We start from the raw sequence: 19,757 nt of genomic DNA, 5'->3' as shown, positions 1-19,757 counted from the left end.
GTAAGTCACTTCTATAAATGGTTATTGTGATCCATTACTTGTTGATTCTTCCTAGTTTCCCTCTCAGAGGATAATTTTCAGTGTTTTGGAGCACTTCCATAAAATCGTGACTACATTTTATAAATAAATACTGATCTGTTTCACCTGAAACTTTCTTACAATATGGAGAACACATTCCGTTTGAATTTTATTGTTTTAGATGGTGAGACTAAGACCAAGATTCGAGAGCTGGCTTCAGAGGAAGAAATTACTGAAAAACCTGAACCATTGACTGAAGAGTCTGGCAACCCCAAAGACAACATTCTCCAGGATTCTGAATGCAGAGAATTCTGTGAATTGGTAGATAAATTAAATGAAAAGGATCAGAACCTCTTTAAAAGAAGACAGCAAAGCTGTGATGAATGTGGACAAAGCTTTGCTTGGAGTACAGGCCTTATTAGGCATCAGAGAACCCATTGGGAGAAACCCTTTGAATGTGATAAGTGTGGAAAGGCATTTAGTATGAGCTCAGCCCTAGTTCTGCATCAGAGAATTCATACTGGGGAGAAACCCTATCCTTGTAATTGGTGTATTAAAAGTTTCAGCCGTAGCTCAGACCTTATTAAACACCAAAGAGTCCACACTGGTGAAAAACCTTATAAATGTGATGAATGTGGGAAAGCCTTCAGTCAGAGCTCAGATCTTATTATACATCAGAGGATCCATACAGGCGAAAAACCCTACCAGTGCAATCATTGTAGGAAAAGTTTTAGCCAGCGCTCAGACCTGGTTAAACATCAGAGAATCCATACTGGAGAGAAGCCTTATACATGTACCCAGTGTAACAAACATTTTAGTCAGAGTTCTGATGTTATAAAACATCAAAGAATCCACACTGGTGAGAAACCATATAAATGTGACGTGTGTGGAAAAGCCTTCAGTCAGAGCTCAGATCTTATTCTACATCAGAGAATTCACACTGGGGAGAAACCATATCCATGTAATCAATGTAGCAAAAGTTTCAGTCAGAACTCAGACCTTATTAAACATCGAAGGATCCACACTGGAGAGAAACCCTATAAATGTAGTGAGTGTGGGAAAGCTTTTAATCAGAGCTCAGTCCTTATTCTGCACCAGAGAATTCACACTGGAGAGAAACCCTATCCCTGTAATCAGTGTAGCAAAAATTTCAGTAGACTTTCAGATCTTATTAATCATCAGCGAATTCACACTGGAGAGAAGCCTTACCCATGTAACCAGTGCAGTAAAATGTTTAGTCGAAGATCAGATCTTGTTAAACATCATAGGATTCATACAGGTGAGAAACCCTATGAATGTGATGAATGTGGGAAAACATTTAGTCAGAGCTCCAACCTGATTCTACATCAGAGAATCCACACTGGAGAGAAACCCTATCCATGTAGTGATTGTACTAAAAGTTTTAGTCGTCGTTCAGATCTTGTTAAACATCAAAGAATACACACTGGAGAGAAACCATATGCGTGTAATCAGTGCAATAAAAGTTTTAGTCAAAGCTCAGACCTCACTAAACATCAGCGAGTCCACTCTGGGGAAAAGCCCTATCATTGTGATAGTTGTGAGAAAGCCTTCAGTCAGAGTTCTGACCTCATTCTTCATCAGAGAATTCACACTGGAGAGAAACCATACCCATGCACACAGTGCAGCAAAAGTTTCAGTCAGAACTCAGACCTTACCAAACACCAGAGAATCCACACTGGGGAAAAACCATATAAATGTAATGAGTGTGGGAAGGCCTTCAGTCAATGCTCAGCTCTTATCCTACATCAGAGGATCCACACTGGGGAGAAACCATATCCATGTGATCAGTGTGGCAAAAGCTTTAGCCGGCACTCCGATCTCATTAATCATCAAAGAATCTACATTGGCGAAAAGCCATATAAATGTGATACATGTGGGAAAGCCTTCAGCACACGCACTGATCTTATTGAGCACCAGAGAATTCACACTGGGGAGAAACCCCACAGGTGTGTTCAGTGCAGCAGAAATTTTACCCAGCTCTCTGATCTTACTGATCATGAGAAAGACCATTCTGCCCAAGAAAGTGTAAATGTAATGAATGTGGGAAAACCTTTCGTGTATAGGCCAACTTTATTCAGTACCAGAGACACTATACCAGAAAAAAATCTTATAAATGCTATTGATTATGAAAAAGGTTTTAGTCAATGCTCAACTCTTGTGCTACATTAAAAACAAAGTCCATATTGGAGAGAAAACATTAATTCAATTTTTATAATGAAATTTTAACTCAGAGCTCAGACATTACAAACTTAAGAAAATTTCTGAGAAGGAGTCCTGTGAGTTGTGGGGAAACATTCAATGTGTGTAAAAATTTTATTAAATGTCAACAACAATGGAAAAAAATTCATTATCTGCTATAATGTAAGAAAAGCTCTAGTCTTACTCAAATACAATCCAAGAGTTTTATCACTGTAAGAAATATATAACAAAATTAATGCAGAACCTTGTCACATATTGTAAAAATCAGTGTTGTGGGGTGTGCAATCAGGATGCAGAAATATATTAGTGCTATTAACTCAAACTTTTAGTGAGCCCAAATTACTTACTGTGTATCAGAGAAGTTATTTTAGATAATGTGGGGAAAATATAAATCCCTTCCATATTTTAATTGGCATTCACACTGATACTACACTTATCCTCATAGCTGGAGAGCTCTACTTTATGCTAACCCTAATTAAATTCCATGTGTGTGAACATACTATGGTATTTTGGTACTAAATTTATTAACTACATAATTCCAGTGGCCCATTTTCTCAGAATTTTTTTTCTTGGCCTGGTTTTGGTTTTCATAGTGAGAATGAGTTTTCAAGTTCCTGTGATGGTCACAGAAAATATGGATATATTTTGCTCTCAATAATGAAACCCATAAACTTTAGTGGTTTGAAATCACTTCTCCAATACTACCATTTAATCACATCTTCTAAATATGTGAAACAATTTTTTAAAAAAAGAACTCCATATGTCAAAGTGAAGATTACTGTTTATCTTGTCACCTATAGATTGAACGATAGCTGAAGTAATACCCACATGACTAATTTGTATAGCATATTCTGTCTAAAACATACCTATTGATTTTAAGTGGCAACATTCATCAGACTCTGGTTGATTTCTGACATACGTATTGATAGTAGGCTATATGCAGTTTTCAACTGAAAAATAGAAAGCTTTTTAAAAATAAAAATTCAAATTGTCTTTCTGGTTTAGTGTCATCTGTAAAACAGAAGAGTACTAGGTATGGTTGGAGTAGTTATATGTATGCATTTTACTGTCAAGCTAATGGAAAGCCATTAGGGACTTTGATCTAGGGAATGACATGATCATCTCCCTGCTTTAAGAAAAGTCTAAGATTAAAAGGAGGAAAGAGACAACTATTTGGAAAACTGTTTGGAAGTCAAAATAAAATCATGAGGTCCAGAAGTAGAGGAGCTTGAAGGCATTGACATGATAGGTTGAGAAGTGAGTAGAAAGAAAAGTGTACAATCGTTCTTTGGGGAACTTAAAAAGTGAAAACGACAAATAGGATGATCAAATTTATATCTGAAGTTTAGCCATCTCTCCTGAGAAATTTTAAGAGCCTACTGCTTACTTCACATATCTGTCTTGTGTCCTGTAGGTAAACTCAATTCATGAACACACACACACGCATGATGTCTTCTTTCTGAATTCCCTGCCTTGGTAAATTACACTACTAAACACTTTGCTATCCAGATAAAATAATGTAGCTATCCTACACTCCCGACTGACTCTCCCCCAGTTTTTTAAACCCAATTGCTCACTAGGTCTTAGAAGTTACTTACTGTAAAAATTCCAATAATGAAGTATTGAGTAAAAAAGGAAGAGAAATACAGAGTATGGGGCCTGACATTTTATGCTAGTTGATTCTCTGAAGTATTTTCTGATTCTTAAACTGGTAGGGCAAGAGGCTAGGAAATCTAGCCAAAGGACACTGGAAAGTTAAGTGGAGCTCTCAGCAAACTCACTATGATAGGGAGTAAAAAATGGAGTACAAAACATGGCTGGTAAATACCCCACAATTTCAGTGTAAATATTAGGAGGCTATACCCTAGAACTGAGAATGAAACCTGTGCAGACCAAGTCTAAAAACAGTCTGAAACACAATCTCAACTCCGGTCAGCCTTTTTGTGAATTAAATTATCTGCTCCTAATCTAGCTTCCAGGTAGAACATAGGGTGAATCCTATCTGGAGGATGACAATGATACTATAACTTTTCATGCATAATATCCAGTGTTCAAATATTACCAAAATCATTAGTCACAGACATCAATATGAACTCACACATGAGCATGTGTGTAGATGGATAGACACAAAAACAATTATAGAATGTTTATACATGGGTCAGTATATGTACATACTATCATCTAGTTGTGTTCTCTGAGAGGACCTAGAAGTAATGACACTCCAGTATCAACGAGCATACCCAGATCATGATTTGTGAATACCATGTTACAAATAAAAGGAACCAGGGCTCATTTGAGAAATGGCTCATTCTAGGGCTAGGGCAGGGAAAACAAGATGAGGCTAGAGTATCTTATAGTACCAGAAAGTAAGAGCTCAAAAAACAAAACAATGGGTACATGTCAAAGGGACATGGGGTCAACCTGAAAGAGCTTCCAAGACCAAATAAATATACGTGAGTCTATACTGATATAAATATGGGACAAGAGACAAATCTTCCTTGTGGAATAATTCCAAATAATGCCACCTCCAGGATGTGAAGTTTAATCCCAACCTGCCACCCCTGGAGGAGACTGGACCTGTTGATTCACTTCCGAGGAAGAGCATATGAAAGGGGAAAAAATAGTAACTGCAGTGGAGAAACCTGGCAAAAACTACTTTAAGGTTTCTCAGCCTCGGTACTATTGATATTTTGGGCCAAATATCTCACTATCTACCTATACGAAGTTCTAACAATTAAGTTCATGAACTTTCCACCATGTAAGTGCATAGTGGAAACTTCGCCTCATGTATTTGATATGAACATGTCATTTTTTTTCCAGAATTAATAGTAAGTTGCAGACACAATGCCCCTTTGGTGTTTAAATAGACCAAGAAGGAAGAGGATTTTGAACAAAGGTGACATAGTCTCACTTGTATGATCTGGCTGCTGTTGAGAACTAAGTGAAGTATGACAACCAGGAAAGCAGGGAGACTATTGTCCTGAGCAACTAGGACAAAATTGCTACTTTCTAAGATGAGGAACACTAAGAACATGTCTGGGGAGAAATTGTTTGTTTGGGGACATATTAGGTTTAAGATGCCCAATTAGTCATTGTGCTAAGCCGTTTATAAGCCTCCTATTTGCAGGGCCAGGGCCCTGCAAATCAGTCTATGAGACTGATGGCCCTACCCTCTACGACTGCCTGAGTACAGGCCCATGAGGCTGTGGGTAGAGGGAGCAACGGACTCCCACTTGATCTCTGGCTGCCACGGTGCTGCTGTGTTGTCTTGGAGCCTGACTTCCTAGTGGTGGTTACTGGGAGAGGCTGCATGGTGCCACCCGGAGCTGATGCTCTGTGGTGGGAACTGACCAGAGGGAGAGGGCAGTCTGAAGTCTCCCTCCACCTACCCCATGGTGGGGTGAAGAGGATGTAATTCATACCACTTGCACTCTAAAGATGGTCAACGAGACTAAGCAAACAGCTGTGCTTCTTTAGGAGCTGTAGAATGCTCAGTAACCTCTATCTGTATTTGTTCTCTTTCCCTGCTTCACCTCCCGTTTACGGTCATCCTTTTCTGCGACTGTATCATCTCAATCAAGTTTTAGCAGTAAGGTTTTACCTTAGGCAGTTTTCTTTGGAACCCAGACTAAAGCTGGCATCAAAGTGAAGTCTGGGGGGCAAAAGGGATACATAAGCCTGTAGTTAAGAAGCCTAGGCTGAGACATACATTTTGGAGTTGGAAATAGTATTTAAAGACGTAAGACCAGATGAGATCACCCAGGAAGTGAATATAGCTAAAAAATAGAAGAGATCTGAACACTGAGCTCTCAGGCATTCCAATATATAGAAGTCCAGAAAAATGAGGAAATCCCAGCATCGAGACTGAGAAGCATCCCATGAAGTAGAGAAAAACCTGATTTGTTTTTGAAGCCAAATGAGTATGTCAGTTATGCAAAATACTGCTGATGGATCAAGCAATGTAAGTCTAATAAATGAGTACTGAAATCAGCAGTATGGAGGTTAGCAACTTAATTCCAACTCTTTACATGGAAATTTGTATGATGTCATGTCACACCACTCATTCCTGATAGTAAATATTTTTTCTTGATCAGTCTGGCTAAAAGTTTATCAATTTTATTACTTTAAAAGTTAGCTTTTTTATTTCTAAATTTTTCCCATTACCCTCAAAAAGAAAATATGTAATTTTTTTTTTTTTAACAATTTAAGGAACTATATAGCTGGACACTTAATTTTCAGCACCTAGTCATGTCACTTCTTTCCTCATAGTCCTACAAATGGCTAACCAGGTCCTCCATGATCTGGCCCTGCCCACCACCCTCACCCCACTTCTCTCTGGCTTCACCCACTACCTCCCCCCATGTTCATTCTGCTCCAGCTACACTGGCCTCCTTGCATTTCTTGAAATCAGGTGTTGCTCCCACATCAAGTCCTTTGTACATGCTGTTCAGATGCGGGAACACCTTTCCTCTAGTCCCACTCAGTTTGTTTCCTTATACTCATTCATCTTTCATCAATTTCACTTTCTCAGTGAAACCTTCCCTGGACAACCTATCTAATTGCAATACCTTTCTTCCTTAATGTTTTTTTGTACTCCTTCTTTCTCAACCTATTTTCTCCTTACCACTCATGACATACAATGTTTTTCTTTTTCCACTGCCATGTGTAGTTTCCACACACAGAAGCAATCAGATGTAAACCCCAGGAGTTTTGAGTTTGAACAACTTCAAATCCAGTCCTGAGAATAAAATGAGGGGCCCCCGGAGAACCATGGAAGGGGGAATGGAGGTGATGGGGAGGGGCTCCAAGGGTCACATACAGGAGATACTTGAGGGAAATGCCTCAAGAGCAATGGCTGGAGGTGGGTGCAGCACAGACTCATCAGTGTAATCCCCAGTCTCAGAGTCTCAGGTGAATGTAGGAAGAAAAATGCCAAAGATGTGACTGGGGGAAAAGCTTTTCATCCACAGACATTCCCAACGCCAATGTTATTGTTGGACTGTAAAGTATGCGATCATGTGTGTGGTATAGAGTGGAGTAACAAATGGCAGAGGTTGACAGAGGCCAAATCATGGAAGGCCATGCTAATTTTATTAATTTATATAGTGCATAAAGTATAAGTCTAGAATTTAAAATTACAAAGGTTTTCTACAAATCAATAAGAAAATACAAATAACCTATATTAATCAGGACAGAAACCCAATTCAATTATCTTAAACAAGAAAGGGACTTTATTGGCTCACAAAACTTTAAAGTCCGGAGGTAGGGCAGGCTTTAGGCACAGCTGGATCTAGGGCCTCCAGAAAAATGACATCAGAACTTAGTTCTCTTTCCTTTCTGCTAGCCTCTGAGTTTCTCCTCAGACAGATTCTCTCCACGTGGTACAAATTCAGGCTTACATGGTCCTTAGTGTGTGGGATCTCTGTAGAGCCTTCTTTCCAATCGTTCCAGCAGTTCTGTTGAGGGCTCTCGTTAGCCTGGCTCGAGTTACATGCCCATTCTTTAATCACTGTGGCTAGGGAGCAGCAGGACTCAGGAAGGCCAGACCTAGTCATATACTCACCTAAGCCACAGGGAATGGGTTCCCCACAATAAATAAGGATTCTGTTACTAGAAGATGGGGAAAGAGATGCTCAACAAACAAAAACATATATCCACACATAACCCAACAGGAAAGCAGGTAAAGGATATGAACAAACATAAACATGTGAAAGTAACCTCAACCACAGCATTAACAAGGGAAATGTAATTAAGGATTCTTTTTTCTTTTTTAGCCATCAAATGAAAACTTATCAACTGTAGGTAAGGCTATATGGGGAAATGAGCATTTTCCATACAGTTAGTAAAAATATAACATTATGAAGGCCTTTGGGAAGGGCTGAAGTGGGTCTATCAGAGGGCACACCTTTTGATCCAACAATCCACCTTTCACAACTCCGTCCTAAAAAAATATTCACACACATGCACAAAGACATGAAAAAAGATTTACTTTGGCAATGTAATAGCAAGAGGGAAAAGGGAGGGCAATAGTTCTATAATGGTATTTTCATAGTATTGAATACTATTCAACCATTGAAGACCTACAGATAGGTTTTTCAGACAAAAAAAAAAAGCAAGCTGTAGAATATATGACCCTATTTATGTAAAAACAGCTTTTACAAGTTTATGTCTATTCATATGGAAATGTATGGAAAAGGGACTAGATGGATGTATACTAAACTGTGGGCAATGGAATGTGATTGGAAGTGCTGGAGAAAAGGGTCTCTCTTTGCTCTTATACGTGTGTATCATTTAAGTGTTGTACAATGAATTGGTTATCATTTATACTTTCATAATTTAAAAAAAGAAAAATGGGTAAATGCAATTCACAACAGGAAATGCAAATGACCAATAAACGGATGCAGAGATGTTCCTCCTTAATAATCAAAGAAAGGAAATAAATTGTGCCTATCAGATTGGCAAAAAAATATTTAAGGATTCAGGGTTGGGGAGTGTAGGCAAACAAACACTCTTACTATTGATGGAGCTGTAAATTGGTACAATCTTTTGGGTGGCATTTCTTAAAATGTTAAATGTATACATTCTCTGACCCAAAAAATCCACTTCTATTTATCCTACAGAAATACCCACACAGGCAGCAAAATATATGTACAAGGATGTTAACTATTAGGTTGGTGCAAAAGTAACTGCGTTTTTTGCAATTATTTTTAACCTTCTAAACTGCAATTACTTTTGCACCAACCTAATATATATTTATCTGCAATAAAAAATTGGAAAGAACCAAATTGTCCACCAAGAGGGATTGGTTAAATGAACTACAATATATTCATGCAATGGAATAGTATGTACCTGTGAAAAACAATGTCTACATGGAAGTGGGAAGCTTCAGTGTAGTACATGTAAAACGGGGATATGTACCTACCTCATACAGTTGCCGTGAGGATTAAGAGTTAAATCACAGTAAAGCACTTCAAACAACGCCTGCATACAGCAACCACAAGTGTCAGCTGTTAACACATTTTTGCTTAAATTTGTATATGCCTAAGTCTGAAAGAATAACAAACCAAGTAATTATTACTTCTGAGCAGGGCTATGAGAAGAAATGTCCTTTTTTTTTTTTTTTGCATTTGTGTACTATAGAAAATTCATTTGAGCATATTTAATAGCTTTCACATTTGTTAGCCATAAAAGATAAAAACATCTTAGCTATAAAAGATAAAACCAAAAATCAAGGTTTAACAGCCACCACTCATGACACTGTGGAAAAATGTTGTGTCCCTCAAGTTCACAGAACTAGATTTGAGTTTTAACTCTACTTGGCCACATGCAAGTCACATGATCTCTGAATCGTGCTTTTGTAGTCTACAAATCTAAGTGAGATAGGTCTAGTGTCTAATCCAATGCCTGGTATGCAGATTACTTCAATACATATAACCATCCCTTCAATTTACATAAATGTGATATGATCAGTATCACTGCTTAATGATCAAGTGCCAACTGGGTGTCAATGTAGGGAGCTTAACCCCATGAAAACCAGAAGAGAATTTAGCAGTAATGAGCAAATGCTCAGTGGTTATTGGGTAGTATCAGCAGTCTGCATGCCATTAACATTGAGCACTCATTTGTTGACCAACAGATGCCAATACTTGGCAACTGCCAGATCACCACCTCATCAGAGGATGGGCAGCCCCCAGAATTGCTATAATTATCTGTGAGAGTATAAATGAATGCATAGATGGAATCGTAAATCACTAGTTACTTTACATCAATTTGCCTACTGGGGACTTAGCCTAATGAGAGCTGGCAAGTAGAGACCACTTCCTTTTCCTGGGTACCATCATCCAGTCTTTTTGGATCCAGCCATTTTCCCCACAGAGCCTTGCCTTAGTCTCAGAATCTTTTCTAGACAACCCACAGGTATCAGAGTTGGCAAGACAAACACATATTTGCCAACTCTAATACTACCTTTACTAAGCTCTCACATTATACCAAACATCTTTGGAATTTATGACAAATCTACCACATGGAAGCTTCTTTGCATACAGGAAAGACATAAAATCTGAAACAGCATGAAATTTCAGCCACTGAGAGCTTGATTCCTTCTTACCTACTCTAAGAATTCCAAATATGCCACCTCAAAGCCTACTTCGAAAGAAGTTATAAATAAATAAATCAACTCAAGATCGTTTTATCTTAGAGTGGAGTTTATACCTTTATTGGACACTGACTTGTTTCCTCTCAGCCAGAGAAAAAGACCCAAATAAAAGTCCCTACATTTTCTTGTATAACTTAAAATACATTATATCATTACTACATATTTATACCTCAATAAATCTTAATCTATAAAGCACATCTCTTATAATTAACTGTTATCAGAAAAATCTATAAACAAGCTCCATTCTGCCTTCCTTCTCCACCTGCTGGTCTTGCATTTATTACTATGCTTTTTAACAGGCTCATGCAAATCTCACCTTCCATTTTTCAAATCTAATCCAAGCAACAGATGTAACCAAAATCTCTGGAACCATGAAATATTTTTATTCACATGGGTCATTTTCCACACAATGATACCCACTACAGAAAAGCTTGTTCTCATATTCTGTATTTTAACTTCCAGAGTTTTCCACTGAACAGTAGAACCACAGTACTTGGAATTCTCAGCCAAGGAGTATATAATCCTACTACTACAATGTATTACTTTTATACATTTTTAAAAATGTGTTAAGACTTAAAATTAAAAAAAATAGTTGAATCAATTCTGATAGTTAATAAACTAGTTGTTAATAACCTAGCTGTTTATTTTTTTAAATAGAACAATCCATTCAACTAACATGTAAGTACAACCTCAATGCTACTAGAGATTGATTAGTTTTTTTTTAAAAGACCCACAAACCTCCAAACTGTGATACAGAGTATTTTGGACTCACCTCTGAAGAATCCTGGAGAGATGGCTAGCTCTTTGAGCTGAGTCTTCCTTTCCCCCCAATATAACACCCTGGTAAGAGAACTATGGCTCTGGGAATTTCAGAGGTGAGCTCCCCCAGGACTGCTAACACAGGGAGCAAGAGGCTAACTCACATGAAAGAGCTTTGTACCAAATCCCCAGTAATTTACAGTGGAAGAAATACCTACCTACTTATGGTAGGGTTACAGTACCTAGCACAGTGCCTCGTCGGTAGAAAATGTTTAATAATAAATGAACGCATGGCTGCTTTGTTAGCCTGGTGTTCAACCCTTTTTTACCAAAGGAATAAAATACCAAACCTGATACTTGTTGCCTGTTAGGGATTTTTGTATCCTTAATAAAAATGAAGGCAAAATAATGAATTGGATCTTCAAGTCTTTTTTTGTTTTCTAAAAGCCAAGACAGACCATTTCCCTTTTACATTTGCCCTTCAACACTGCCTTGCACTGCAAATTCTCAAATGTTATTTCTTTCATAGTTTATGACTGTTTGTCATTTAGACTGCCCCCTTTCTAATGATATATAAAAGAACGTTATTTTCATTAGTGGGAAGCCTCCAAATTATAGACAGGATGCTCCATTTTTTAGTTTTCCAGCAGGCAGATAATTACATTTAGATAGATGCTTGATAAACTTCCATTCTTGGATCAAAGTTATCATTTATCTTCTCCAATCTAGGTGTCCCATTGACTTTTTGATGTTTTATCACTTCTAATCTTACTTTGAAGCTTTTAGTCATCCCTTATCTTCTATTTTCTGAAATGCATATCCAAATTTGGTAAAAAAGAGTAAATTCTGAAAAGATGGTTTTATAATTCCAATGTTGTTTTAATGTAGAAGGGAATGTATCCTTGTAAAGAACATTTCAATGATGAACATAGAAATAAATCTGTCTAAAAAAGGAAACTTTTAAGAAAAGGGCCGAGAATCAGGTAGTTCATTATTTGGGAAAAAATAGTAAGAATATAAACACCACATGGAAGATTTAGGCATTAACACCTGAATTAAGTTTAAAATTTCCGTTTCTAGGCAGGTATGACACCATTTCTTTCAAGATAAAAATTAATAATGGTGGGTGACAATTTCCTACATTTCCCAGTGCATTTTCTAAGTCTATAGGGAAACAAAACTATTACGTATCATTCCATGTTTTTAATTTTGTCTTCATTTCTGAAGAAAAAGACCTGAGTGCTGACTTTTTTTTTTAATTTCTTAAACTTTCACAACATTCAGAAGTTTTTCTGCATTGTGTCTTCGCTGATGTCTAAAAAGATTTGAGCTTTGACTATAGGATTTCCCACACTGAACGCATTCATAAGGTTTCTCCCCAGTATGGATTCTCTGATGATTAATAAGCCCAGAATTCTGGCTAAAGGCTTTTCCACATTCAAGACATTTGTAAGGTTTTTCTCCAGTATGGACTCTCTGGTGTTGCACAAGGATAGAACTTCTGCTGAATGCCTTCCCACATTCAACACATCCGTAGGGCTTCTCTCCACTGTGGATTCTTTGATGAAGAATAAGGGCTGAGCCCTGACTGAAGTGTTTTCCACATTCATCACATATATGTTGTTTCTTTCGAGAAGGATTTCTCTTTCTTTCAAATCTGCCCTTAGGGAAACAGGCTTCTCCATATTTAAAAATCTGAGGAACACCTATATTGAGAGTGCCAGGAACTTCATGAGACGCTACTGAAGGAATCTCCTGCTTTGGAGCCAATGCTCCATTTTCAGTCCTAGCATCATCATCTGAAATAAACAGAAATTGTAAACGTCACTCATTTCCTATTCTAGAAGACAGGAATCTAAAGAAAAAAATTTTTTTTCATTAAGTAAAAGTAAATAGCTTGCATATATCTATAAACAGCACTCTGAAAACTGGTATTAAAGTTGCCTACTCTCACAGAGAAAAAAAATAAAATGATTAGGAGGGTAATGAAGTAATGGCATGATAACATGAGGGATAAAACAGTTATATCTGAAAAAAAGTTGTAACATACGAGAGTATATTATAAACGGTAATCAGAAAACAAGTAACAGAGAGATGGTAGATCTTAAGACTGTCAGGGAGACAATGAGAATGATGCAGCTAGATCTGGATGAAACATTGTAAGAAAAATAAAATAAAGTTGCCATTAAGAAATCATAATTTTTTGCTTTGAAAAAGGGAGAAAACTACATCAAAATACAATGGTGTAGAAAATGAACAAGGAGAAAGTGACTACTTTTTTTTTTTTTTTTAAGTGTGTTTTTCCAGGACCCATCAGCTCCAAGTCAAGTAGTTATTTCAATCTAGTTGTGGAGGGCGCAGCTTACAGTGGCTCATGCAGGGATCGAACCAACAACATTTCTTAAGAGCACTGCGCTCTAACCAACTGAGCTAACTGGCCGCCCCAAAAGTGACTACTTCTAAAATGAGCAAGACAAGGCAAGTCACAGCCAAGATTACACTAAAAGTAGAACACAGGTGGAGTCCCAACAAGAAGGGGCTGAAGATAAGTTGGGGACATCCTGTATTAAGTCAGGACATGCCACCTACTTATCATAGTACCTAGAAGAGTTGTTATTTCTAAGCCTCAGTTACATGTATCTAGTGAAAGAAAAGCCTTTACCAACATAAGATACTATTACCCATCTGTAGGCAGCTGTATGAGCAAGTCTCATACTGAAACTTCAAACCTTGAAGAATGAAGACAGTTCCTACGGGGTGAGCAGCAGCACTCAGAAAAGTGGTCAAGAGTGAATAGGTCTATAATAAATGATTAAGAAAGGGATAAAGTCATGAAACATGGCTGACAGAGAGACTGAATGGTGGAGGGGACTAGCGAGGCCTGGAGACTTGAGGAACAGGGAAGTGAGTGTGAAGGTTAAGTGAAGACAAACGGCACAGAAAGAAGTTCAGTTCTCAGATTCAGCAGAGTCTAGACTGTTGAAATGAGGTTATTTAAAAATAGGTGAAAAGGATTCTAAAATTCAGACAACGGAGAAGATTTCCACCCAAGAAAACGTCACCTCCAAAGAATAAGGATAGTGGTTCTCAAGCTTTATTGCACAGAAGAATGTCCCATGAAACATATAACTGCAGATTCTCAGCCCCATCCCAGCAATTCGGATTCACTAGCACTGCCCCTCGCAGATGGGAAGAAAACCTGCTCAGACCTCATTCTGTGATACTCCAGCCTGATCTCCAACTACCTCAAGGAGTAACTCCCAAAGGAGTCTCAAACAAAATTTCATTTTGGTTCATATGACAAAGAAATCTAGCACTTTTAGGACTATGCTGGACTGTATCAAAATATACAAATAAGTATGTGGCATCAATCACCAATATATTAGGAAAAACCAGTCTAAGTGAATTATTAGAATTATGAGTTTATTTGTTTAATTTTTGTATTTAGTTTAATATAGCTAGGGAGCCTATTTTTGTATACTTAGAAAAGGTGAAGAGTTTTGCCCAAATATCATGTCTATAAAAGAACCGTCTTTGGAAAAAATGACTCTAGATAAGATGTTGAAGAAAAAACAAAAACAGCTAAAAATTTACAAAGACTTCAGTGATAGACAACAAATGAAAAAAGAATAGACTTGAAGAAGCTTCAGGTAAGAATACTGTACCAATAAGATTAGGCAGGAGATTCAAAGGACATGGATGATAAACAAGCAATACTGCATGCAAAATAGAGACCCGGTCTCTATAGGTAGGTCCTGGCTCAGAGTAAGGCAAATTCCAGCCTGAAATGGGCAGGTCTTCAAGAAAGAGGTAAAATGGAAGAAAAGGTTGATGTTAATGTATGGGGTGGGGGGACCAACCTGAGGCCAACAGACCAATTGATATGAGAAAGAATCAAGCTCCTACAGTGTGTCTAGTCTAAGAAATCAGGTGAAGGTGATAACCCACCCCCGCCACACACACACACACACACACACACACACACACACACACAGATAAGCAAAGGGTTCTGGACAAAAGGCCCCCACTCCTTCATCCTCTAGTCCACATGCAATTCTGGTCCTCACCACAGTGCCTTAGGGAATGGAGCTCCCAGGATGCCCATTTAAGCTGGTTTTCCACAGCATCAAGCTCAGAACTTGGTAATCCCTGAGCTTCTTCTTGAGATACAATCTCCTCAACTAGCACTTCCCGTTTTCGTCGACGGAGGGAAACCTGGAAATAATAAGATTTGATTCAGTTGATGAGGAATTTTATGAAAATCAGAGCTAAACGCACATAAGAGAAACCATACAAAACATATACTGTAGTTGAGCAGAGTTATTTCAAGCAGCCTTGCCCACTGCTGTGTGAGTGCTTCTGACCCAGGAAAAGTGACACAAGCAGGCTCACCGGCTGTCCAGGGTCATCTAGTTCACTCTCTAAGTCCTCCAGCACCGTCACTGCCTCCTCTCCATTCTCTGGATGATGCTCTCGAACCCAAGTCTGCAGCTCCTTGGGCAAGATGGCAACAAATTGCTCCAGCACCACCAGCTCCAAGATTTGTTCTTTTGTGTGGGTCTCTGGCCTGAGCCACAGACGGCAAAGTTCTCGAAGCTGGCTAACAGCTTCACGGGGCCCTGGGGAATCCTGGTATCCAAACTGCCTGAATCGCTGTCGAAAAACCTCTGGGTCAGGGAGATGGTTCCAGGGGATACTTGATCCCTCTTCTCCATCAGGATCCTCCTCCAACTTCACTCTCAGAATTTTTTCGTCTTCATCCGGCGTTGGGATGATAAGTATTGAATCTTCTTCCACTGACTGTGCAGACATCCTGATTTATAACACTTCAAAAAAAGATAAGGCAGGATACAGGCCTCTGGGAAATACCTCCTTTTCTTCACAGTCTCTCCTGAGGCACAAAAACATACATATATAAATGACCAAATATCCTAAGAATTTAGATACATGCTAATAAAGGAAGTAAAAAAATCTTCTTTTACTGGTTTAAAAATTCCAATCAATAACCTACACCAGAAGTTGGCAAACTACAGCCCATGGCCAAATCTGGCCTGCTGCCTGTTTTTGTACAATGCTTGTATTAAGAATAGTTTTCTCATTTTTACATGGTTGAAAAAAAATCAAAAGAATACTTCATGACGTGAAAATATGAAATTAAAATGTCTGTCCACAAATAATTTTATTTATTTGTTCACAGTTCACACCACAGTGGCAGAGTTCAGTAGTTGCGACAGAGACTACCTGGCCTAAAAAACCTAATATTTACTATCTGGCCCTTTAAAGTTTGACCTACAAAACCAATAAACATTTCAATAACCAAAAGAATCCAAGTAAGAACCAGCCGACCTCAGTTTTCTAAATGCATTTGACCCTGGAACACCTTATTTGCAATTCAGGACTGGCATTCCCAGCCAAACTTAGGTCAACTCAAAAACAAGGACACTTTTTTATTATCTGCTTAAGGAAAACATTTTTAAGACCAAAAGTGTTTTTTAAAGTGGAAAAATATTTTTAAATGTTTAAGAACTCCCTAGACTTAAAACATATGTGAAAAAGTATTCACTTGCTCGGGAAAAGATAACGTAATGCTGGAAAAAATGAGCCTCCCGGAGCCATACAATGCAAATATTATTGTCACCCACACCATAACTACATTTAATCTTATCATGACAGGCATTAATGACCACAAATTCTACGTAGAAAAGATACTCTCATAACCACCATAATTTCTTACAGTGGACCAGAATCTTGTCCTTATACTAGATGACTCACAGTTTTCCCAGCTTCTACCTTCAGGGAAACCTTGTGCTACTTCTGATGCTTCCCTCAGTATTTGCACAGTCACGCCAGTGGCATTGTTTACAACACATATTAAGAATGAGACATGCAGCTACTCAATTTATCTGTTCAGGGCCCAGAATGTGAAAACCACTAATTTCAAAAAACTTATTGTAATCCTATCCAGATGAAGACTAGGAATCAGAAAAGATCTTATCAGGCAGGTAACACATACAAGGTTACTCTGGAGTGTGGCCTTACAAATAAGTTTCAGCCAACAGATTCGTTCCTTCCTATTCCAGAACGCTACCTTCGCAATGACTCAAGCATTCTATATGAAAGAAATTTCTTTTCCTTCCATGTTCTTATCCCGCACTCTGATCATAGGACGGGAAGGAGGTGCCGGGAGGGCAGGCCCGCGGTCCTGACAGTGTTTGGGTGGGCAGCCTCGTTCCCAATCTCCCCACCTCACTCCTGCAGAGTTCCGCTGCGAACTCTGTCCCCGCCCCGACGTCCCCCGAACTCTCTTCTCCGCAGTAGCGGCGGAGGATTTCAGATGACCAAAGGCCACCCTGCCACAACAACGTCGGAGACACTGCACTTCCGTCCGCAGCCCAGTAAACTACAAGTTCCGGCAGCTCCCGCGCAGGGCCCGCCCTCTCCCACCTCCTCACGAAACGAGTCCCAGAACTCTCCGCGAGACGCCAGCGCCTCGAAATAGAACAAAACCGGCAGATGGGGGAGGGGGAAGGTGAGGGTCGCGGAGGACACAGGATGGAGAACTCTCCGAGGGTGCCCAAAGCCCGAGTTGGCCTTTCGTCTACCTTTTCGCGCCCCGCAACAGCTGGGCGCCGAGACCGTGGCCTGTGCCCCGCACCTCCCGGGGACCCGAGGAAGGTACCTGCCAGGTTTCTTCGCTGGCTCCTGCCAAGCAGCCCGCAACCCCTAGCCCAGCGTCCCCCTCACGGTTTTACCTCACTCTGGCGCAAACCTCCGGCTCAGGAACCTTAGCAGCTTCGCTGTCCAGGGAAGACGCAGAAACGCCGCTCACAAGCAGTTTCCCAGAAGCCCCCTGCGCGGGCTGCTTCCGGTCTGCGGGCCCCAGGAGGCGGGGAGAGGCGAAGCCCCACGTTGCCATGGAGATGCGCCCCGGGTGGGGGAGGGGCTGCCTAACGACAATGACCGCTTTGAGGTTTGGCTTGGCCTCGTGCCTCTCTCCTCGGATAGCCCAATGTTCTGTGTTCCGCTTAAAAGGCAGGGAAAAGAAAGAGAGAATTCTGCCATTAGGATAGTCTGTTCGGTTTCACAAATCCTTTCACATGCATTTTCTCATGTGGTCTTCACAGTAATCCTCTGAAAGAAGTAATAAAAGGTAATATTTATGAATGCTTACTACATTGTGCCAGGCACCATCACCATGCTTTACGTGTATTGTTACTGATTTTCACAAAAACCTATGATGGAGCAACTTATTATCCCCATTTCACAGTTGAAACAACTAAGGCAGAAGTAAATAACCTGCCAAGAGCTCATTAACTAATAAATGGGAAGCAGAATTTGAAACCAAAGCATGACTCCAACCTTTGGCTCCCACTGGCTATGCTACAGAGCTTTATTTTAACCAATTTATCTATTAGGGAAACAAGATGAAACATGTTAGAGCTTTGGCAATGATCTAACATTGAATTTGCAGAATGCACGGTCATCTTCTGACTTCAGGCTGGACAATTTATATCACAAAACAGTTGCTGAAGTGATCATTTAATAACGTAAATCAGACTACTTCATTCCCTATTTAAACGCCTTCAATGGATCCCCGCTGCCTTAAGTATGACATAAAAACTCTACATCCACCTGCAAGGCCCCCTGTGATCTGTTCCCTACCTTCCCTATCTGACCTCAGCTTGGGCTCACCATGGCCCAGCATCCTCAGTCTCACTTGACCACCTTTCCTCCCGGCATCCTTTGCAGCTGCATCTGAAGTAATCTCACCCTGTGTTTTGTTTCGTTTTCTTTTGTTTTTGTCTGTAAGTCCCATAAGGGCAGAGAACTTGTGTCTTGTTCACCGCAGTATCCCCACCTAATCCTAGGATGCTGACTGCCAGGTACATAGAGAACTCAATAAATATTTGTTGAATGAGTGAATTGTGGGCTGGCTACGTTGCTGCCTTTGCTAGGTCACATGTCAGGCATCAGAAACCACACAAAAGATCCCTGTTGTTTAAGGTCTGTTAGAAGTGTCGGTCCAGCCTTCCAGATACAGTGCAAGATCTGCAGGCTTTGGCTTTCTGCCTCGTTCAGGACAGTGACCTCTGCAAAGTACCCTCAGCATCCGAAGGATTTGTGAATGAGAGAACAAGTCAGCAAGCAGCTGATGAAAAAATGCTACTTTACACTTTGACTGGAACTTCCTCTCCCCAGATCCCCTGCTACCTCTGAACCTCTTCTTTCTTTGATCATTTAGGAGGCTTCAGAAATCCAGACTTCACTCTCCTACTTGGCTACTGCCACCAACCCACCTGGGTACTCTTCTACCTTTTCCTCTTTTGTCACCCTAATGGCTAGCTCAAGGCATTTTTATTTTGTTTTATTTTACATTAAGAGTTTTTACATCTAATGAATGTTGGAAAACAGGGAAGATTTAAAAAATCAAATAGAAATACTTAAGGAAATTTTAAATGTTGCAAACTTTTACAAAGCCCTTGGCTGGGATTCCTTTCTGTCATTCCTATTTTTTTCTAAGAGAGTAAATATCACAATGAGGTTTTCTTCTCTAATTTACTCTTTTGAAGACAGGGACCAACACCCACTTTGAAACAGTATCGTT

The 19,757-nt window shown here is 39.5% G+C and overlaps 2 protein-coding genes across 9 annotated transcripts in view; one reads left to right on the top strand and one right to left on the bottom strand.

Annotated features, from left to right (window-relative positions):
* The window catches only part of ZNF397 (zinc finger protein 397), a 35,582-nt gene extending 33,294 nt beyond the window's left edge, over positions 1–2,288 (top strand). For 5 of the 6 annotated variants that reach the window (XM_074340133.1, XM_074340132.1, XM_074340131.1 and 2 more), the window contains one exon: positions 200–2,288. In XM_074340133.1, coding sequence (XP_074196234.1) covers positions 502–2,208 — 1,707 coding nt within the window. In that variant the 5' untranslated portion in view covers positions 200–501 and the 3' untranslated portion in view covers positions 2,209–2,288. The remainder of the gene's footprint in view (positions 1–199) is intronic. The other variant, XM_074340134.1, reaches the window with a different exon arrangement.
* The window catches only part of ZNF24 (zinc finger protein 24), a 40,868-nt gene extending 22,814 nt beyond the window's left edge, over positions 1–18,054 (bottom strand). The window contains exons 1-4 of one of the 3 annotated variants that reach the window (XM_074340136.1): positions 17,905–18,054; positions 15,545–16,043; positions 15,220–15,367; positions 12,490–12,951 (exon numbers count right to left, since the gene is read on the bottom strand). In XM_074340136.1, the coding sequence (XP_074196237.1) occupies positions 12,490–12,951; positions 15,220–15,367; positions 15,545–15,964 (1,030 nt within the window). In that variant the 5' untranslated portion in view covers positions 15,965–16,043; positions 17,905–18,054. Of the gene's footprint in view, positions 1–7,292; positions 12,952–15,219; positions 15,368–15,544; positions 16,044–17,397; positions 17,542–17,904 lie in introns of those variants that run through there. The other 2 variants (XM_074340135.1, XM_019740788.2) reach the window with 2 other exon arrangements.
* Positions 18,055–19,757: the final 1,703 nt, after the last annotated feature.

This window comes from Rhinolophus sinicus, linkage group LG09 (genome assembly GCF_036562045.2).
Source record: "Rhinolophus sinicus isolate RSC01 linkage group LG09, ASM3656204v1, whole genome shotgun sequence".
NCBI classification, from domain to species: Eukaryota; Metazoa; Chordata; class Mammalia; order Chiroptera; family Rhinolophidae; genus Rhinolophus; species Rhinolophus sinicus.
Note: the sequence above shows the minus strand (reverse complement) of the source record. Positions and strands in the feature narration are given on the sequence as shown.